Source organism: Monopterus albus, unplaced genomic scaffold (genome assembly GCF_001952655.1).
Source record: "Monopterus albus unplaced genomic scaffold, M_albus_1.0 scaffold49.1, whole genome shotgun sequence".
Taxonomy (NCBI): domain Eukaryota; kingdom Metazoa; phylum Chordata; class Actinopteri; order Synbranchiformes; family Synbranchidae; genus Monopterus; species Monopterus albus.
The window spans coordinates 1728877-1752471 of NW_018127929.1; the positions used below are offsets into that span (position 1 = coordinate 1728877).

At 39.3% G+C, this 23595-nt stretch overlaps 1 protein-coding gene across 3 annotated transcripts in view; it reads right to left on the reverse strand.

Moving 5' to 3' along the window:
- pappaa (pregnancy-associated plasma protein A, pappalysin 1a) overlaps window positions 1-23595 on the reverse strand; it is a 79598-nt gene that overhangs the window by 47618 nt on the left and 8385 nt on the right. For 2 of the 3 annotated variants that reach the window (XM_020600940.1, XM_020600939.1), the window contains exons 3-9: window positions 18053-18198; window positions 17455-17748; window positions 16911-17103; window positions 16535-16656; window positions 9461-9962; window positions 2283-2411; window positions 1858-1949 (exon numbers count right to left, since the gene is read on the reverse strand). In XM_020600940.1, the coding sequence (XP_020456596.1) occupies window positions 1858-1949; window positions 2283-2411; window positions 9461-9962; window positions 16535-16656; window positions 16911-17103; window positions 17455-17748; window positions 18053-18198 (1478 nt within the window). The remainder of the gene's footprint in view (window positions 1-1857; window positions 1950-2282; window positions 2412-9460; window positions 9963-16534; window positions 16657-16910; window positions 17104-17454; window positions 17749-18052; window positions 18199-23595) is intronic. The other variant, XM_020600941.1, reaches the window with a different exon arrangement.

Below are 23595 nucleotides of genomic sequence, written 5' to 3' on the forward strand. Positions count from 1 at the left end.
CTGTGAAAGCTACCGGAGCTAAAGGTGGTGTGAGCGTGAGCTGAAGAGAGAATGTGAGGAAAAGGATGGCAAAGGACAAAGACAAAATGTATTACTGCTGTATTTGGTTGAGCACATGGATAGAATAAAACTGACAGCACAACAACAACAACAACAACAAAAGCTCTAAACTTGGAAAGTGATGAGATGAACAAAGATGGATAGAGACAGATAAAAAAGGTGCAAAGCTGGCAAAAAAAATGTGTTATGTTTGTTTGTTTTTTCAGGACAACACCCCAGGATATATTTGACAACATATCAAAGTGGGGCAGAGTGAAATCCGACCTTTTCTGGTAGAGGGCATATGTGAATATGACTTAAGAAAATTCTATTGTATTTCCTTTGTGCTTTTCTGCTCTTGCATTTACTGTGGCTTGAAGCCCTGCTGAGACATAGCCAACAGGATTGTAACACTAGGTGGGGTCATGTGAAAAGTATTTGTCAATTTCATCAATTCCAGATAAAGTTTGGCTCAATCATGTGAAAAGCCTATTAAAGCTCATCCAAACTGTAGCACCCTGGCCCTGCTTTCAGAGTCGATTCTCCATCCAACTCTCTCTTTCACTATCCGGCACACTGACAAGCAGGCACTCTCTCACACATACAGACAGATGGACAGAAGGTCCTGTCATTATAGTGTCAGATTTCTGTGCAAAACTACAACTATGTCAGACAGTGTCAGACACACATCCACCGGCAAACATGCACACTCTTACACACAGCCCTGAGCACTGCAGTCCATGGCAAACAGCCAGTGCAGTCATCCAGCAATCTGACAGGGATTAAGTGGTCACTTTGCAGATGCTCACATACTGTATGTGTATGCATGCATGCAAAACAGATACAATCACAATGGGGGGGGGGGGTGGTTGGGCGACAGCACAGGAAACCATCCATTTATTCAGAAAACAATACAATGGTTGAGATGCCACTCACTCAACTATGCAAAATAAGATGACTCATTCTTTAATGGAATAATGATTTCCAGATTTTTTTCCCAGGTCAAAGTGATTATGATATATCGAGCTGTGTTTTTATTTATTTATTTTTTTAAAGAAAGCATGAAGTACTTAGCTAAAAGATGCCCAGACAGGAAAAATCTGTTCATTCAAAAACTTTTGAACCTGTGGATCTCATCAGAAATTTTGAAACCCTTATATATTATGGATTAGTGCAAAAAACACTGTCAGTCAAATCCAAGCACGGTGTAAATCATCTCAAGCTGGTTCAACTTAGAAACTTAGGTTCTCCTGTTGCCTTGAAAATGTGAGCAAACTCAGCTTACAGAGAAGTTTTGAATGAAGAGCAAATAGTTTTGAAAATGTAAAACTAACTCAGTTAATGGAATGTGAGATCACTTTTGGCCAGTACAATATGTTTAGTTATCAGTCAACATTTATTTAGTTATAGTTGACATACTGTAAGGATACATTACTTTTGAACCTTGCTAGACACAGTAATACACTGTTATATCTTAATAGTTTTTCTATTTTGAATAACTTTTCTTTTTACAACAAGTTAATAGACATTTAATCAGCTGTACTCTGTTCTTTTAAAACAACCCCAAACACATTTACTACACAAGCTATGTCTGGCTATATATATATATCATAGGGTCATTTATTTACCAATGTGTATTACAACTACATCCTTTTATTAATGGCAATAGAGCAGACCTACTTGAAAAGTCAGTGGTTATGTACCTTGATCAAAGGCACACTAAAAGTAAACTAACACAGCAGCAATCCAGAGAGGTAAACCAATGACTGCAAGCATTCATATTTTAACCTGAAAGACATGATTATCCAAACAACTTACCAACACAGTTGAAGAAGGGCTCTTTCTTGCACTGACTGGAGCAGCCGTCCCCATTCATAGAGTTCATATCATCACATTCCTCTCCTTTGGAACTAAAATAGCAAGAGGTGCTCTTTAGAAAACATCCACACACACACACACACACACACACACACACACACACACACACACACACACACACACACACACACACACACACACACACACACACACACACACACACACACACACACACACACACACACACACACACACACACACACACACACACACACACACACACACACACACACACACACAGTCGCTCACTCACTCACTCACACTGCCAAACTGATAAATAACAAGTGAAACCCCATTTCTTCAGAAAAACCTTTGTTACATTTGTATGTATGCTTTTTTAATGTGTGTGTGTGGGTGCTTGTTACCTCTGGATTTGTCCATCCCCACAGTAGGGTGACCCCAGTTCATGCACCAAAGGTGGGGAGGGCTCACTCTCACTGTGGCTGGAGATGGTTTGGACTTGGTAGGTGTACACAGCATGGGGTACGACATCCCTGCACAAAGATTTGCATAAATAACAGTAAGTCTCAATAGCTTGGGATTAAATGAAGTCTTGAAGAAACATGAGATGAAGAACCACAGTAAAAGAAAGAAATTGTTACATATGGTACTGAGAAAGCGACTTAGGCCAGGCCAGTGGAGAACAGAGCAATAGGACTACTGTGTGCTAGTGAGTGTGAGTCAACTAGTTATGGTATCTCAGAACTCACTTCCAAGCATCTATCTATCCTGTCACATGGTGATATGGCTGCATTTATCCACACTGGGTCCAGTTTTGGCTTGTCTCCTTATCATAGTGATTCAAGAAACCATCATGATGCGTACACATTGGACAGGAGAAATACTGGGGGACTACTCACTTTGCCGGTGTAAATCGCCATGATGGTTTCTTGAGTCACCATGATAAGGAAGTCTGAAAAATAAAAGTCTGAAAGGAAAAACAAAAACATAAATGAGAACACCAAAACCATAAAGAATAAAATCAAAGCTGTAAATAAGGAACCAAAACCATATGCAAAGCAACAAAATGAAATTAAAGGGAAGGAAAGTGTAAATAAGAGACATAAGTACAAGTGAGGGTGCTGTCATGACATTACTTGTCCTTATTTTATCAAGTCAAATAGTTACTTTTTCTCTGTTCTGTTGTTTGCCTTTACACGTTACTTGTATTGGCACCGGGTTCGATGTTTTCTATTAGATTTTGTCTCTATTTTAACTAAATGCAGGCTGACGGTTCCTGGAAGCAACTGAACTAAAATCAAAGGTTAAAGAAAAACTGTGTAAAGGCAAGGGAAGAATTTGACAGCATCTAGTCATCTATTTTAATTATTGTAAACAATAGAAACCAGGTAACTGATCTTCACAACAGCACTCTTATTTGCAACTGTAATGTTTACACTTCTCTTTCCTTTTGCTTATAGCTTTGGTTTCTCACTTGTAGTTTTGATTTGTCACTTATGGTCATGGTTTCTCTTTTGTGGTTTTCTTTTTTTGGCTTTTAGAGTTTTTGGCTCGACATTGTGTGTGTGTCTCAGTGAATGTGTGTGTGTGTGTGTGTGTGTAGAGACTAGTATTACTCACGCTTTGGGGACAAAAATCTGCTTATATAGTCACACCACAGGGACTTGACAACCTTGTTAGGACAAAAACCAAGTCTCCAGAATGTAAAACATTACATTTTAGAGTGATGGCTAAGTTTAAGGTGAGCTTAAGTTTAGGTTTAGGTTAATGTTAGGTGTTAGGCAAGTGGTGCTTTTGGTTAAAGATAGGGTAGGTTAAATTAATGTAAGGTAATGAAATGTCCACTGAAGTGATGAAAACTGAGCACACGTTCTTTCTGGGGACTAAAAAAAACTCAAAGTAAATTGATTAATTATACAAACACAATGGGGTGTAAGATTAGAGTGACATTTGGCTTTGGTTAAGGTTATGGTAAAGCTCTCGGGAAATTAATGTAATTCTATGTAGGGACCTGGTAAATGACAAAAAAAAAAAAAAAAACGATGCGTGTGAGTTCTTGTACTTGCTATATCATGAGGACCAAAAATGCATTTTTCTTTTTTACAGAGTGAGGACATTTTGGCTGGTCCTCACTTTCTGAAACAGCTTTTTGAGGGATAAGATTTGGTTTTAGGGTTCAGGTCAGAATTAGGCTTAGGTTAGGTGTTAGGGCCAGGCATTTAGTTCTGGTGGTTAAAGTTAGGGAAAGGAGCTAGGGGATTCATTATGTCAATGGGTTTCCTCACAGAGATAGACGCACAAGTATATTTGTCTGTGTGTGTACTTTTATGGCTATACACTCTGAGGACCAGTTTGAGTTTTATATAATAAGAATGGCAGGATTATATGAAACTGAGGACATTTTAGCTGGTCCTCACTTTCTGACACCCCTTCAAAGGGCTGTTTGAAGGTCAAGACTTTGTTTTAGAGTTATGTTTGGGATTAGATGGGGGTTCCCCGATAGGCGAGTAATTTTGGCAAAGTACCATAAAGTGTATGCAATGTTGGTAATTCGAGACCGACCACTGACATTTGTTACAGGTCTTCCATCTGTCTATTTCTGCTTTCCCTCTTTTCATGTCTACCTGTATACTTGAATTCATTTGCCCATACACATGGAGACACATACATATATGTACATGTCAGCAGACATACACACAGCGCATTTGTAATTGGTAATACACTGCCTGCCAACTATGACCTTAAAACTTAAACAAGTGTACACAGGCACTATTCCCACTGATGCCATATAATTTCCAGTGTGCAAAGCAGCACCAGCATCAAACCAAGAAAGTCTTTCAGTGATGAGCAGGGGAGCCATGAAGCCATAACCTCTGATAAGTCAGACCATTCAGTTTCATTTTAATAGGGTAAATTAGTGAATTAAAATACCGTGTTTAATGAAAAAAGCAAAAATTGTGCATTCTGCATTACACAGAATGAAAAGTGTACATTTGTGTGCATACATGCTCTCATGCTTGGTCTGTCATGATTTATAAATGAATAAATACTAACACATTCCTGGCAAATGAAAGTAGACCAAGTTCAAGATAGCAGTGCTGCCACAAATATAATAAGTAATGAACATAAAGATCAAGTAACAAAATGAACATCCCCACAGCAAAGTTCATGCCTAGGATGACATGTTTACGTTGGACTCGGTCTTATCAACATAGAATGTAACCTGACAGACTCTCTTTTATATTACACTATGCTCTGCTCTGCAGTGTTGGCTCATGCTTGTGCAACTCCAGGCTACATTCAGACATGCCCTCTCTAATTGAATTAGTTTAGCCCCTGGAAAAGTCAAGTTGTGTGAGACTTTATCTTTGAGGAGAACAAATACACAGAACAGAAAGAAACAAATATTGCTCCACAGCAATGAAGAACATGAATTTCCCTTAAGTACATAATGAGAAATTCTGGCTATGGTACTGTAGGTAATCCAATGAACAGAAAAGTAATTGCCTGAATGATCAAGCCACACAGAGAGACACAGTCACGCAAGAACAAGCAAGAAGAAAGAAACAAGTGGTTAGATCCCAGTGAGTAGGAGAAAAGGGTGTAGAGAACAGGCAAATACATAAAGAAAAATCTCAAAAGAGAAGGAAGCTGGAGAAGTAAATGTGATTTCTAAAATTGTCTCCAGAGAAGTTCTGGGAAATATGATGAGGTAACAGTACTCTACCAATATCATCAATAGCTGATGATGTTGATAGTCATGCTTACTCGCGATTTGGAAATAAAAGACACTTGAAATATGAATGCATTGGTTGTATGTTTACATTTACCTGAGAAGTGATGTTTTAAACTCTTAAAAATAACGCTAGTCCTCTTTCAGCAGCAAAGGCTGAAGCAGTTTTATTTTGGTGTACCGCCATAAAAAAACATCTGAAGTAGGAAGTAGAGGTGAATGACTGAGAATACAAGCACAACCACTTGCTTCCACAGGCAATGATGATTTTCCTTTGGTAGTCTATCTAGGCTAACACATACAGTAAAAAAAAGACAGTCTACTGCAAAAACTTTATTTAATCAGGCCCACAACCTTCTTTTGTAAAAAGCTGTTAAAGCCCTAGATCTAGATTGAGCAGCTTCACAAGACCACAAGTCTTTTCCTTCTCTTTCTGTTCCAATTCATAACACTAATAGATGCAGGGAGATGCAGAGTAACAGTAGAGCCACCTATATCATCTTTAATTATTTCCCCAGACTACACTAAGAACTCAAATGCCACTGTGTCATGAATCATTACCTGCTTGGACCATACTGTCAACTCCCTTGTTCTATCAAAGCACCTGAGCTACATAATGACTACAAAAGGAAGAATATGTGAGATCACATACCTTGTTAGGCTTTTGTCTTTGTTACAGAGTTTTAAAAATCTCATACCTTTGTAAAACTAAGTATTTTTATACACACTGTAGAAGTAGTTTCATATATAGACTTATACAGATCCAAGTGTATATCCACAAGCTAGTCTCATAGCAAAATGTATATTAGCTACATTGGTCCGAAAGGCAAAACGTACTAGTCTCACAACAATGTCTCCAAAATTGTGACATGGCAACATCTTTCTGGCAGTGAAAATGAAAGAAAATGGTTAAGTTTAGGCACAAAAACTACATGGTAAAGGTCAAGGAAAGAGCCTGCATTCAGTTAAAACACTCTTGAATGAAAAAAACACACACACACATACACTTTGTAAAATGTCGGACATGGGACACAATTTGTGTGAAAGTCACGTGTTTATTAAACCCGTCCATCCACCCAACCATCACCTTCTATACTTGATTTCACTAAATGTTAGCTTTCTGAGCCACACTCCAGTCCAGTGGGTGGCATTGTTTGTCAACAACCATAAAAACCCAGAAGAAGAACACTTGGTTGCAATACACACACACACACACACACACACACACACACAAAGTCAAAGTTGTTACTCTGACATTAGCTATTGCACATTTTCATGTGAGCCTGGGCTGTACTCCACCAATATTGTTTTTGTATCTTGTGCTAAACTGAGGGCTAAAGTAGCTGTTGAGCAACATGTTACCTGTGTGTGACCATACATTTAGGTGTGTTACCTGAGTGTCATAATGCACCTTTGGTTCAAAAGGGGTTAACCGTGCTACTCCTCACTGAGTGATAACTACTGTTTAAAAGAGGCTTTCAGTGTGTTTTCAATTAAGTGGGTGCTTGATTCCCAGTGACCTCACTGCTAATAGCCGTGCTGTGTTAGGCGCTGCTGTTGGCAGCAGTGAAGACCAGAACAGAGGTACAGCCGTAGAACAGTCTATGAGTTCTCCATCCCTTAGAACTTGTTTAGTGAAATATATAAAAGCAACATGTGACATACAGTATAAGACCATCATTGATATGCAATGCATTTGTGGAAGAATTAATGGCCAGCATCATCTCTGGGTTTCATTTGATGCTGGATGTCTACCACTGGATACTATCATGGTAGCCAACCAGAAATCATGAAACCACTGTTTCATCTGTAATTGATTAGATATATGTAACTGATCTGATATGCAACTCAAAGGACTTTACTCCAGTCACAGGCAAGGGCGCACATGATAAGCCTGGTGCTTTTTTGTGCATCCAGACATTCTTGTCAAGATCCCTGGAGAAGGTTTTATATCATCTCATACTCAAAGTCAGGAACAAGTCATTGTAATATTCCTTTCAAATGTGTTTTGATCGCAACCAGGTGATTACATGTGGAGGCATGTGCCTTCAGCTGACAGGAAGAAAGCAAGTAGAATGTTGTTGGTGTGTTTCTGTGTGTATTCCTGCCTTCATCAATGTGTGCACTAGGCTTATGTGTGAGCATGCATATGAATGTGTTTCCGTTCTGTAGCTGCTTGTTGTTTTTGGCTGAAAGATTGCTGATGAGAAAAGCAGATAAAGTTAAGAAAGTTGAGAAAACAAAATCTTATATTGAGCCTGCAAGAACAACAAACAGGGCAATACTACTTTTGTCAGTGTGGCAGCTGACATGCATTTGAGGTTTCAGTACTATTAATTTTGCACACACTGTATATCAAACAAACAACAAACTAATGCTATATGTACAGTACACCTATACAAGCTGTAAGTTAGACTGAATTCTCAAGCAGAGCAATTTAAGGCATGGATAAGGGATATGAAATAGCAGTGAACAGCTATGCAGAACCTGGGTAGAGACTTACTGCATAGGGTGTGACTGGTAGTATTGATCTTTAAACAAAAACACCAAACATTAACCAGTTCCAGAATTATTTAATCTGTTCTAAACGGATTAAATAATTACATTTATTATAGTGCCATTAAATGGTATGGCACTATAATAAATGTAATTATTTAATCCGTTTAGAACAGATTAATTAAATAATCACTTTCAGTTTCACTTAACTCAGTTCTCTTGTTGCTTAGGTAAATGCTTTATATAAAAAAGATTATATGGAGTAAAAAATTTTTGTTGTTATACTTATGAGTTAAGGAGTTCAGCGGTCAGAACACACATATTTAATTGCTATAAAACTTCTCTGACCATCTAAGAGACAAGATCCCATATGTTCAACAAAAAATAGTCATCCATTACCACTGACCACTACCACTGGAATGCAACCACAGCTAGTGAAATATACCACTGCAATAAAACTACCTACAGTATATCAATAATCACTGAAGTGTGCCAAAACCCCCAAATAAATACAACCCTACTGCAGACAGCTTTCCACTAACACTTCCATTCAACCAGGAAGTTGTGCACAGACCCTTTATGGAACTAGGTATCATCACTCCATCTTGCATAACATGCATACTCACCCTTTCCTCTCTTATCCAACATTTTCCTTCTCATGTGACCCCTGCTGACAGCACGATAATGAGATGGCATAACACACAGCGGTGCCATGTATAGCACAGTCTTTATCGAGTCAGCACATTCCATGAAAGCAAAGCACTAAACTCTTACCACAGAGAGCAGATAATACCATCAACAAGCCATCTGTTTGCCCTTGCTTCATGAAACATGGGAAAAAACAAATGTGGGCAACAATTGACCTATGACTTAGGAAACAAATGTTGGGTAGTAGATTTGATACAGCAGAAACAGGGGTAGCTTGCCAGCACTCCTGGGGGTACTGAAAAGGATATCTGGTATTTCAAGAACATAATTTTGTGGATATTTTCCATAGATAAACAAACACCTTTTCACTTGTGAGTCTAAAACCCCCTAATTACAACACACCAAAGCAGGAAGCTAAATGGTAACCACCCAGAAATTCTCAACTAAAACAAAAAAAACAAAAAACTTTGGTTAAAAGCAACTGTTTCAAACCAAAGCATGTCAAATGTATTGTGTTGCTTTTCTCCTCTACTAGCAGGAAATGTTGGTCTTTCTCAAACCTTGACCAAACATTTATTTCATGTTAATTAGCTAACCGTCAACTCAGGGTCAAGGTCAGGTATGCTGCTGACACAGTCAATCAATGAAGAATAATGAAAAACTTTGGGCACTTAAACAAAAATATTCACCTACTAGGCCACTCACCTGTCTGTGTATCGGCGGGTTGGTTCATTCAGCATTAGACCGTGTGGTGCATGGGTGAAGGGTGGTTGCCGCAGCAGGCGGTAGTGTAGCGGCCGGCAATGTCTACAAAGTGTGCAGTCTGGTTTGGATGTCAAAAGGGTGGCATCAATCTCGAGATGTTGCTCCATAGTGAAAAACTGTACCCCATATACCTCTTCCTCTATGTCCAGTTTGAGAGTCAACGGGGTGTCACAGAAGACATTACTGGGGCCCAGTGAAATGTTGTTCCCACTGACAGTCAGTAGCAAAATATTGTGGATAGCTGGTAGTGCTGTCTCCTCAGTGCTGAAGAAGGTGACCCACACAGTCAGAGAGTCTGGTACCAGTGGGTAGAGGAACTCTAGCTGGAGCATGCAGCCTTGGAGAGGGCACTCTGACATTCCCACAACACCTTGCTCAATCCCTGCAATGGGGCTCCAGGTGCGCACACTTGGCTCACAAGCTTGCTCCACATCTGGAGGACCTGTGGAATAAAATTACAAAAAGGAGAAACTGTCACACAAACACACAACATGCAAACAGTAAAGACACTTCACATAATTCATAGAATCAACAACATTGCATTAAATATGATATAGTGTTTTTGTAAGGACTGGGGTTGCACTCAAAACTACAGTATTTGCCCGTTCACACACACAGTCATTCATACACTCACACACTGGGAGCAACATGGGGTTCAGTGTCTTGCCCAAGGACACTTTGACATGTGGACTAGAAGCCAGGGATCAATCATTGAAGCCTACGGTTAGAGGACAACCTCCTGAGCCACAACCGATGCTATAAGCTAGACACAATAAACAAGCTAGCCATTTCCTACACAAACATTATGAATGACTGATAAATTACAGCACATGACATATGCTGCATTTTCACTATCGGAACCTAATGAGTGGTATACCTCGTATCAACAAACATAGCCTCAGAGGCTGACACGGATCTTTCTACTTTGTTTTTCCACTGTATTTTCTTTCTGTCGGTCTCTATTTAGAGGAGGGAGGGGCTGCTCCTCTCTAACACACAGTCAGCTGTGTGTTTACATATGGTGCTTGTAATTCTAATGTCTGGGGTGTAAAGACATGGATATTTAACCAATAACCCCCTCCGCCCTTGCGTTCCTGGTACTTGATTTTAGTACTACCTCCTGAGGGCTGCTAAAATGTATCTCCCCAAACACACCTCCAAAGTGGGCACACTGTAGTGGAAACAAACACAAAATCCGTGATGAGCGTTACTTGGCGCAACATGTTTTTGTAGGCTCCTATAATGGTCCAATCCCTGTAAGGATGAATACCAATATTTTATGCTACAGGTTCTTAAATTACTTAAGGGCTGCTGAAAAGTTCTCTCAAGAGGTAAACTACATTAGAAGGCTAATGGGTTTTTTTGTGCTGACAAATCAAGAATCTGCATCAATGATCTTTTTAGTGTATCTACACTTCTTGTAGCATCAAGGTAGAGGTGAAACTGTGAGTTCATTGTGAGTCCATCTGCAGAGGAAAGGCAGAGCTGAGGTGTGTACCTTCTGAGAGGGGCCCTGTGCAGGGTTCTTACTTCAGCACAGTCATTACAACCTCTAACAGTCACACTCCAGCCATATTTGGAGTCCACACACAGCTAACTCGTATTATCCCAAGTGACGTACACTAACATTCATCAAGCACTTTTTGAAGCCAGCGAGCAGCAGACACTATGTTCTCCCTCGATTTTCTTTTGTACATTTCCAAGCTGGCAACCAACAAAGCCATTTGCTAACCTCATTTCTGGGCATTGCGCAGAATTCCAGTGTTTAATCAAGTGAGCACTGAATATGGTTTCCAAGCCACATTATCTCAACACATTTATTATTGCACTGTAAGAGTGTGTGTGTGTGTGTGTGTGTGTGTGTGTGTGTGTGTGTGTGTGTGTGTGTGGCCAGAGTGGAGGTGCATTACAGAAAGAGAGACGGAGAGAAATTTGGGGGTGGGGGGTTGGAGCTGAACTGAGATACCCCAAGAGCTTGGCTTTTTGCTCCGCTCATGTAGTCCTGGCTTGACAGCTACACTTTAATTGAGTTTGCAAGGAAAGGAACTGTAGCCACTGAAAGTATTTTGTAATGTCAGCTGTTATGATGGGCCCTACTCCTGCTCTGGTGTTGTTGCTAATGTGGTTTAGGAGAAGATACAGTATAGGTGTTATCCACTTTGTAATCCAAGTCATTTCAAACATGCTAAGATGCATATATGACTGGCAGCACAATCTCTTAAAGAAAAAGCTGAAATTTGATTTAATTTGACTTGACTACCAGCTGCCTGCTAGTAAATAACCAACCCAGATCTGAAATGTTTGACCTTTAATTCCACTGAAGCAGAGAGAGAGGGCTTCAAGGTGGCCAGACCATCCAGAACTGAGGTTTGAATATGAGCCATTCATTCTCTGTTTATTAGGTGATCCCATCTTGATATTAGTCTTTTGACAAAAACATCCACTCTGGGTACATCGAGAAGGACCTGCGGCCAGACAAGATGATGGACGGTGACATTGTGACAGCAGGCATAAGTGGTTCTTCTTTGTGGTTTTTGTTAGGTAATGTAGTTGTAAGAGGGTGATTAAAAAGAAAACACAATTTCTCTTTGTTTTGAGCATATATAGGAAAAATACTGTCACTCCACAAAATATTTGGTAGATGGCATGACAGAACAAAAGTCATAAAAGTGTTATTAAATCTAATAACTTATTTTTATAGTCAGGATGAACTTAGGTTAAAGGCCCCTTTGTTGGCGCCCTAGCTGTACAGTTGAAATGCAGTAGTGCTAATGTTCACCCTTGAAACCTTGCTTTATTTTAAGGGAAAACATATTATTTGCCTACATATATGTGGGGTTATGGCTGATACGCAGAATGCAAAAGATTCTTCTTTTAAAATGAATCACAGCTGAATTAACAGTGTTCTACTTTAGGGTCATTCTTCTGTCACTTTTATGACTGATATTTACAAAAACATTTTTTTTTTAAATCAAGGTATCTGATAATTGGGCAACTTTAGAGAACTGGGGATTCCATAGTCATCTAAACCAATTAAACTTAATATTTTACTGTAAAAATAAACAAAAAAAATCACTGGTGTGGTGCTTTTCTGAAGCTAGGATGATCAGTGTTTGATACAACTTATAGACACACATGCACCCCCACCCCCCACAAAAGACAAGTTGACAAAGTTCAACTCCAAAATAGATGCTGTTATCCAATCATAATTCCTTTTGTCTGGAGAATCATACTGATCCACAAAAAGTCCAGAAAGCCGGATGGATAAACAGACAAGGATATGTCCAAGCATGCACACTTTATGCTTTCTAGGAAGTGTTTGGCCCTGGCTCTCACTATTGATGACTCACTGTTACACACTTCCTCACTTAAAAGGCACACATCAGTCCCCTCCAGCACTTTTGCCCTGACACACACAAACAGAAAGACACTTCACAGACACATTTTATGAAAGCAACGGACACTGCAGCTTGGGAACCAGTGTCACATCATGTTTCATCCAGGGTATTTCAGAGATTAATACCTCACAAATGTTGCCAGTTGATGCCATTTTTAAATGTACAGAATATTTACACAGGTGACTGAAGGAGCTAACAAACCGTTTATTAGGGATGTAAGTCCATCCATCCATCCATCCATTACTTATACCACTTATCCTAACAATGGTCGTGGGGTGAGGGGTGATCCCAGCTGACATTGGGCGAGAGGCGGGGTCCACCCTGGACAGGTCGCCAGTCTATCATAGGGCTGACACTTAGATAACCACACACAATCACACTTACTCCAGTGGGGAATTTAGAGTCACCTGTCTACCTAACCTGCATGTCTTTGGACTGTGGGAGGAAGCTGGAGTACCTGGAGAGAACCCATGTAGGAACAGGGAGAACATGCAAACTCCACACAGAAAGGCATTGGGTTGGCCTGGGACTTTCTTTCTGTGAGGTGACAGCACTAATCACTTCTCCACCATGCCGCCCAGGGGTGTAAGTGCAATAATGAAAAAAATGTTCACTCAGTTATACCTGACATTATGGCCAGTTGAGTTGGTTTGAATGTGGCAAGAAAGATGACAATATTCTTTCTTTGATAATTGCGTTGCATTGAGTCTTTAGTGCAATACAGCTGTTTTGCTAGAAATGAGAAACAATGAGCTAATTAATGAGAATTCATGAGTAGACAAGTACAAACCTACTGCTAGCTGGGAATTACAAGAGTCAATTAATGTCACTATGATTGTTAAAACATTTGGACAAGCTTTGGCATCATCTAAAGTTTCTTTGGTTGATCAGAGTTCTAAAGAGTGTATTAACTAAGATTTTACACATTGTGTGATAAATCATGTAAAAATTGGACAGGATGTGTTCTCTCTCCGTTATACCATCCCCCTCAATGGCATCCTGCTGCCTACAGCACTTCTGTTGTTTTTTTTTTTAAGCTTTTATAAACTGTGTTTTCAAAATGCGGTCTGTAAATTGGCACCAATTGCCACCTAGCGAAGGTTAAAGGAACCATTTTTTAAAACTCATTTCAAACAGCCGTCAATGGAAGATCTCTTGTCTGCTAAAAGTCTGAAACAGTGGCTGCCAGACCAAAGAGGCTGTGTTCTTTTGCACAGAGAGTAGGATGAAGAAAGAGCAAAGACCAGGCTTACCATTGGTTTGGCTTTTTGAGATGAAGCCAGAGGATTTTATTTTGTTTCAGAGGTGGCATTCTTCTTTCTTGATGCATCTAAAGCTCATCTAAAGCTAATCTAAAGCCAGTGATAATATTATCAACCTAGGATGATAACAATTTACCTTTGTATTTAATTAATATGTTTTTAGTTTCATAGTAATTTGAGCTGTTGCTGAATTTCCTTTAAATTGTGTCACACATTATGTAACAATTAAGAACAAGCCCCCTATCCCCCCGTATTTATTAGGAAAGTGGAGTATGGTGTAACCCGAACACTCCATTCTTGAATAGTGTCAGGTTGACAAACCCTGCATGGCATCACGTAAACCAGCAATGCCTGACAAAGCAAATTTCTTTCAAGGAGGATGCAATAACATCTTAGATGTATACATACAGGCACATATGCTTGCTAATAACACTCACTGAGTAATTGCATGTAGAACCCATGAAAAGTCATACAAGTGCACAAGTTAACATACTGTATTTTCAAACATAAGGATATTATGCAAATGGATAATACGCCAATACATTTTTCCTTAGAATTAAAGTTTGCCAGGATGTCTATTGGAAGCACTGGAAATACATGCACCATTACAGCAGGAAATGGCAGCTGTGGTATCCAGTGAGCGGCTGTCCCAAACGGAGTTAACAGGAAATGGGGAGTTGCCACAAATAGGGCCCCTTCCAAGAGGGAAAAATAAAGTACAGTTTATACACACAGCATGTTAGACAAGCCCAGACTTGCCTTTGGAACACTCGCTATACTGTAGACAGTGTGAAAGCAAGGTTCAATGAGGTTAGAATATGTAGAGCATCTCCACACAAGCACACACACACAGAAACAAACTTTCAGAAAAAGCCACAATAAATAATGCTAAAAAATAATGTATTAAATTCAATTGTTCAGCAGAATATTAACATGCTCTATCACTGGTATTGAGTCACAGTCAGATTTTTACTTTTTTTGTATGTGTGTATTTTTTCATTATTTGTTTTGATATGTAGTTTCAGCAGGTGATTCCCTGTTAAACTGAATGTTAATCTCAGCTTTCAGGGCTGAATAATTTTAATACACACACACTGTAGAGAGGCCAGGATAGAGCAGGGACTTGCTAGCCTAGCAACATTAAGGGTACAAATGGCCCAAAATGCAACATGCTCTTAAAGCAACACGCTCACTCAGTGAAACAGCTGGTACCTGCTTGCTGCATTTAAAGAGACCATCTGCTGTTGTGAAAAAATTAATTTGAAGTCCTTTTCCAGAATAAATGAATAAATGTCTTAAAATAAGGCCAGTACAAGCACCACACACAGTTTTACAAGTGCTACGCCTTACTCATTCTGTCCAGAATACTGACTTGGTTTGATTCCCACAGGTTTTGAGATACATATGTATCTCACTATGTTGTGTTCCCTTTATTTTTTTGAGCAGTATATATAGATATATATATAAACATATGGGTATAATATGGGAAAACATCAGCATAATGTCAAGAGCATGCTTGATGCTGCTACTGCCAGAACCACAGAGCGACCAGAGGTGCACAGATGGGACAACAAATGTTTTATAGCTTAAATACCCTATCCCTAATGCCTGTCCCTGTACATTTGTTCTAATACAAATTCACTATTAGGGCAAGAATAGAAAAAGATAGAAACTGCATTTTTTTTTTTTTAAATCCTCCTAATTTATTGAACTCTAAACTGAAATAGAAAAAAGAAAATAGGGAATTTTGGCTCAGACATGATCTTTAACCTTGAGTTTGGGCCTGAACCCTTGTATGGAAATCGTGAAACCATACAGCACCATCCATTGGGAGGTGACCTCCATGATTCTTCCATGTTGTCCCACGGCCCAAGTGTCATGAATTCAATAAGTCATTTGCATGTTTTAGAGTTGACTCAGTCACCAAAATTTTTGCATGTTTGAGTATTGACTCAGAAAATCAACAAAAGGCAAACCTCCAATTTTATTATATAATATTATATAACTGCAGAATTGAAGAAAACTAAATAACCAATAATTTCAAACAAATGTCAGCACCCAAATGTGCACAGATTTTGTTTTTACCTAAGAACAAATCACAGATAAGAAAACACTGGTGAATGCCAGTATCATGAAAACTTTGCAAGTGTGTTTTAGAAACTAATTTGTTCTTAAGAGCTTAATGTGGCCCAATGCCACATAGTTTTTCTTTGTGTTTGTTTACGATAAGCATCAATGAGAGTGTACTGCATGTTCCAAAGCCCTTTCCAATGGGCAAATCAAAGTAGTGCCTTACAGTGACAACATCAAATGCCATGAACAACAACCAAGTAGTATGTAGTGTTTTCCTTTACCTTCAGCTTCCCGTGGGGACCAGTGTCCAGACGGGGCACACGGTCGTGGAGAAGAGGAATTGGATGCATACTGCAGCAGAACTCTCCCCTCAGTGCATCTATCACACACTGATCCCACTTCTCTAGGAAACCAACAGACACAGCAACCAACTTAGATACAGGCCAAATACACATCATTTACACAGTATACAGTGATACAATAATGACAATAATTACAATTATGTAACAAAGAGGAAAGTTTAACAACATTTTCAAATGGTGATTACAGCTACTTGGCTCACGTTTAGGTATTCTAGTCTTTAATAACATAATTAATCTCTATCAACTTTAACACCATGCACACCATTTATATAGCAACCTATCGAGCTCATTTCACCTGTCATAAAAGTGTCCAGAAATCGGTGGAAACCATTCCAGGGTGATGGAATTATGATGCTGCTCAACCACTTGGGGTGCCATTGGCACTGGAGGGGGTTTGGAGGAGGGTTGCCAGGTCTGGTATACGAGGTCCAGGTAACAATGCATTCTGGCCACCTGGTTCAGCGTAAAGGAGTCTGTACAGGCATCATCTGCAGGCAAAAGACATTGTTGGTGTGACCGAAAAAGGAAGTAGATACTGGTCTGATCACTTGAATAAAACAAAGCACCTGTTAGTATTTAGCTGTATCTTTATTTCTAAATCAGTATTTAACTTGACATAAAGAATTAAACTTTTACACAAAAGGACTGAGATAAAAGGATATGCCCACCACTGTGTTTTTCCCATGAAAACTTTCTGCTAAATTCCACATCTGTCTCAGTCTGCACACAGATTACTCTATAGTGAACTCTGTGTTTCAGGGTTTTTTTTCATGTGAAAAACATAGCTCTAATGTTTTGCCCAGGTAAGTAACAAAACACATGTGGAGGCTCCATCTCACCTGCATAACTCATGTAGTTGTTAAACGGCGTGTGTGTGAAATGCCGACAGCCACAGGTCTCGTTGCCCGGTTCGGGATCATGACAGCCTTTGAATTTGGGAGAGGGATTGGTGTCTGCACACAAATCTCCAGTCTCCATTGAGGGCTCGGTCTCCAAACAAGCATCATTGCAGGATTCGATCTCTGATATACCTCGAAACACATGGTAAAGCCCAAGACTGTGACCAATCTCATGGACCATCGTGTCAGTGTGACCAAACATACCGTAGAAGGAAGGGTTCAGAACAATTCCACCTGAGAAAATACAGAAGACACAGATCATGTAAATAATCCATTATGTGTACACCCAACACAAATGCCATTTCCTAGTGTAGTGTAAAGTAATTTATAGATAATGCATTATTCATGGACCTCCTCATTACCATCTTCTTGCCTGTTAGAGCTGTGATGAAGACAGAAAGTGCTTGGGGCTTGAACTGTAATTACTCACAAACAACAATCTGGGCTGCCAAGGGATGTGTGAATGTACTTAAGTATTTGCATGTGAAAGTGCGTGCATGCATGCATATACATATGTGTGTTTTTATTTGTCTTCTACCCAAATGTGTGAGGGCCTCTTTGTCCCAGGGCCAAGTGGCAACCCCTGCCAGATCTTCATCAGAGGAATTGGCAAAGAAGACATTCAGGTGAGTTGAACCGTCCAAATGCAGAATCTCCTTTAGCTCTTTCACATCCAAATAGGCTCTAGAAAGAGAGAGAGAAAGAACTGATTAATACATTACATAAATTATGTTATTACATAAATAGATACACAGACATTAATAGATCTACAACGAGGCTATCCTCTTGCTAATGAATGCAGATTTCACCAAGGCAAAGTAAACTGCATGTACCAACAGTGATTTTTGCAAACAAGAGTTTATGTAGTGTTACTGTTCAAGAAAACAGGGCTCAGATTTGGGTCCATGTTGAAGTGAAATACGTTTCTCCTTGATTTGCCAAAGACAGCCTGAAAGACATTTTCCTTTTTATAGACTAGAAACAAGATTGGCTTTACTACAACCATCTAGTAGTTTGAAAATCCCACAACAATCCTTTGAGTGAAAAACAAGACTCACAAATTGGAACATCACAATTTCGTGTCCAGAAGCCCGAGCCTCCTGCACCTGCACTAGGGTTATGCATATGGCTGAAGAATTTATTAATAAGTGTGAATCTGGTTAGCATAATTTTTGACCATGCAATTTTAATCATATCATTTCTTCTCATTTGCATTCAGTTTCACTTAGACTTGTGTAATGCAAGATAGATTACAGACAATGTTGATATCTGGGAAGGGCATGAGGCAAATAAAACAGTACAATACCCCAAATATGCAACTATGGGCGTATAATGTTTTTTATATTTCTCATTTGTGGGGACATTAAAAGCCAAGCCACAATGTTGTTCAGACCACAATGATGCCCAATGTTTTATGTTGGAACAGAGACACATGCAAAAACCAGTACAGTAAAACTTTTTTCATTATTTTGTCTGTTTTTGATGATCCCCATGACCCCTTTCATAAATCTGCTTTACTATTGAGAGAAAATTAATAAGGGATTTTGGACATTTTAATATTTTGACATTGATACATTTCATTTCATTGTCTTACAGGTTGTACTGCTCTAAAATAACAATTTTCTTTTTCTTTTTTTTTTTACTCCTGGGTGAAATAAGGAGTGAATGACTCCTGCTTGGCTATCTTATACACAAATATTTGATATTCAACCTACAGAACAATGTGTGTGTATGTGTGTTTTTACACATTTAAGGTTGATACAGTGTCAGATCAGCCTGACCCATTTACATCAACCTGAGACTTCAGTTAATTGTTCAGGTATTCTGATGTCTCCCTCTTCATGAAATAATGTTTTGCCTGGATTCTGTGGATTACTAACAGTAGTACTAATGACTGCAGTCATTCAACACTATGAGATATCTATCCGCCAGTGAAACTGTCATTCATTCTATGAACAGATCAAATGTGTTTTTCTCTACGACCTTGTCTGGTGGTCCTGGCAAACAACATTAACAAACTCAGTCATCTGTTGGAAGAGTCAGTAATCTGTTGCATGTGTTGAAATGATAGTTTATCATTTCCTTTGGCTGTCTAAGGCTTTGGAAGCTGATACATAATGGATGCAGAAATAGGAGTTTATGAAAAACAAAACATGACAGTGGCCCTACTATCACAAATTAGATCCTATTCGGATGTTTTGACCTAGTTTCTGTGACCCACTTGCTCGTTGCATAGTTTGCATGTGCTTGGATCATAAGATTAAGTGCAACACCTAGGCTAACATAATATGACTTTACAGCAAAAGACACTTACTTAGCTGACACACTTGTAAAATGTCCCCAAAATTGTATTTATCTATTTATGATTAATGGCTCCGTGATAACAAAAGCAACATCTGCATCTGAAAGTGGAGCGGATCAAATTTGACATTTGACATTGCCAAATGAAGTACAAGTGCTTGACTGGTATAATGTTCAGCTAGTTTTTTTCTTTATTCAGTGTATGAGAGAGATTTCAATCACTGCTTCTGTTTCTTCTATCTTTGTTAGATCCAGTGGTGGAAAAAGTAGTCAGATTGTTTACTTAAGTAAAAGTTGCAGTACAATGATGTAAAGTCCTACATTCAAAATGTTACCTAAATAAATGTGCAGAACTCTAGTGTCAAAATATACTTAAAGTACCAAAAGTACAAGTATTCATGAGGCAGAATGACACATTTCACATTAATATATCATGTTATTGAGAAAGCAACTGGGTGAACTCACTAGGTCCAGGTCTAACGAAAAAAAGAGCTGAACAAATAATGTAAGGTCCCCTTCCTAATAATTTCAGTAAATTTCAGTCATTTTTTCCTTAGAGATTATTTGTTCAAAGTGTTTTGGGATGCATTGTGGAGGGGGTGGCACTAATCAGAGTTCATATATATACAGTACATAACATGCTGACTTGGTACAGAGGGAGATCTGTCCATCCACATCTTACTCAGACCTTCTTGTCAATATCCTTCCTCTTCACTGCCCCTGTGTTCATGTGCTCTCTCTCTCTTTCACACACAACTATTTCCTCATCCCATAGCCCCAGATCCCCTCTCTTGCCTCTCATTATAAATTTTTTTCAGCAAAGATAAGCCACTTGGGAAAAATAGGATTTTCCATGTCCTGAGATAAAAAATGTTATAAACACTTACAAAGAAAGAGAGAGTGACATGCTGAGGGAAGGAGAGAGAGAAAGGTAAGGTGAGTTTACAAACCTGAGCTTCACTAAATTCAAGCACCACTGCATGGCATCTGTTGTAGGCAGATCCAGCGATGTGAGAGGCAGCAGAAAGTGCCATATTAAAGCTTTTAAATGTGATACATAATAAACAGGGAATTATGACTTCATCCATTTACATCCATATATAATTTATATATGTTCATAAATTTGCCTCCTATACATATGTCTGGTAAGGCATAGTGTGAAAGCTAAGGTGAGCTGGCATGGCAATCCTAGTCTCACAGCCAAGACCACTGTTAAAATTAGAAGGGCCCCTCAGCTATCTGTCATCAAGTTGGTCAACTCTATGGCCCCTAAACCCATCATTCATCTCTGCCTTTATTGCTGCACATACCTGCACTCTCCTTTTTAACCTGCCAGCTTTCTCTGATACCCTTTTCTCTTCCAAGAAGGACGTATGTATAAGAACTGTCCCTGCTCAGATTCCAGAAATGTTGCCATAACTTCTTATTGCTGAGACCAGAGTTTGAAAGAGCAGGATTTGGAGACATGTATGCATGCAATAGTGTCTCCAACCTTCCCGGTTCCTATCGGAAGTAGGAGCTCTTCATCAAATACTGAGCCCTGGCAGAAATGTGTAGACCTCATCATCAGTCCTTGACTTCTGAACCACAATAACCTCACTAGCCCATTACAAACTGAATTCCCTGGTGTGCTACATTTTCAACAGACCACCTACAGGATATGGCTACATATTATCCCATCATAGTGCAGGAAAAGCTCTATCAGCCCCCATGAAAGCACAGGTCAGACTTAGCCAACAGGTGCTTTTATAGGTGTGCTTTGACTTTAAAGGGGAAGTGCAAAATCCTGGTATTTAAGCCCAAGCACTTCATTATGTTTTATGGGATAGGGTCTTAAGGTTTAGATGACTAACTGTAAAACACCCAAGTCAAGGGCCTTGGGAATTAGCTCCAGAGTTGAGATATATAGCAGGAAGAAAGAGTGAAGGAAAGAGAAAAGGTGGCCCATCCATTAACTTGCCACAGTGAAAAGTATTGACCTGGGAGGGGAGTGGAGACAGAGGCCAAGAGAAAACAGATGACCTATTAGCCTCTGACAAAACAAGGCCAGAACTTCATTTTCCCAAAAATATATTGAGGCTGAATGGTCCTAATATCCACACTGCAAAGTTTGTATCCATCTTGCTTTATTTTGGGAGGTGTTTCTAAAAAGCATTTTAATTTCAGGTGTGATGAGTGTGTGAGTTTGACTGATGAGTTATGGGACTGATCTTCTATCCAGTTGCTTGGATTTAACATTGATCTTTCACTGGCAGTCAAATGCTTATTTTCAACTTATTTGCAGTGCTATTTGTTTTCTACTTTTGTGCACACATAATAAACATTCACACTATATAATACAACCACAATTTCAGCTGTCCTTAGCTCCAAGCATGAGAATGTTCAGCTTTTAGATAACATCAAATACCACCAAAACCATAAGAAGTGTCAAAATCAAGGGCTTTGAAAACAATGTAAAATATTTCCCTCAGCCAAAACTGGAGAGAGGAGGGGAGGGGGGTTATTATCAATGGCATTTTCAGAGAAAAGACTATAGCAGGACCAGAGAGCTGCCTGGGTCCTGTATTAGCCAGATTTTTTTAAACCACTACAAGTAAGTGGTAACAGCCGCAACTGCTGTAAAAATAAGTGCAGGACCTCACAACTATTGTTCCCCTGCATGCGTAGTACATTGTTCATCCAGATTTCCATAATTAAGGAGGAATGTCAAACTGTTTGTAGTGCAGCTCTCTGCAAGTCTCTCTAGACATACCATAATCAAAGCAAAATAAACAACCATTGGGGAGATTATATCTTTTTTTTTTTTTTTTACTGAAAATTCTTTTGTCCTCTTTCTGTCTGTCTCTTTCACACTCTCGCTGGTATCCTTCCTATCACAAGCCCGCCTTTCAGCTGCCTGTAGGAAGATTTGAACATTGCTACTGGAAGTGTTTTGCCAGTGGCCTGGATGGTCTGGATTAAGTAGTTTGTCCATCAGTGGATGGATGAGCGTCTAATAATAAGTAGGCTAGAAGGGGCGTGGTGTAATTGAGAGATGGAAGCAGTGGCAAGCCCACCTGCTTTTCCCCCGATGTTGTTAATTAGATCTCATTATTTAGCTATTTAGCTGTCATTTTAAACAACAGGACAGTGCCAAGCAGACAGTGCTTCCAGCTAAACTATGATTGAAACCAGCCTGGTTTCCTTGATTCATGCTATCAGAAAGACCCAAACAATCCCACACACTGGGCCTTCTAGTTTTCTCTGCTTTGTTTGTCCCCACATGACAGTGGCAAGAAATACCGACAAACATCTAAATTTCAGTCATTCTGTCTCTTTTTTGAGCATAACCACGAAGACCCCCTGTACTGTCCTCAAAAATGTCTCAGTCTACTGTGTTGAGTTTCAGTGTACCAAGAAATAAACAATCCTGCTATTGGAGGTCTGGCACAAACTGTATTACGGTGAATTGCAAAGATTTATTCTCATTGCCAGCCTTTACTCATCATCTAAAAGCCACAATGAGATTACCACAAAAACAAAATATTTGCTAAAGTAGCCACATGAAACCATATGATGTCTTGCTCCATATACAGTACACCTAGGAGATTCTGTAATACTGGTATTTGCATGCAAGTGAAGGTCACTTTAAATTCAGTTTTTCCTGGAAAATTTCTTTCAGGCACCCATGTTTAGGGGCCTGTACCTGACTCCCTAAGAAACACGTCTGTCAGTGGTTTCCTGGAGAGAGTGGTATGTTTTTGAAATGATTTCCATTGCAGTGGACTCTCTTTTCTAACT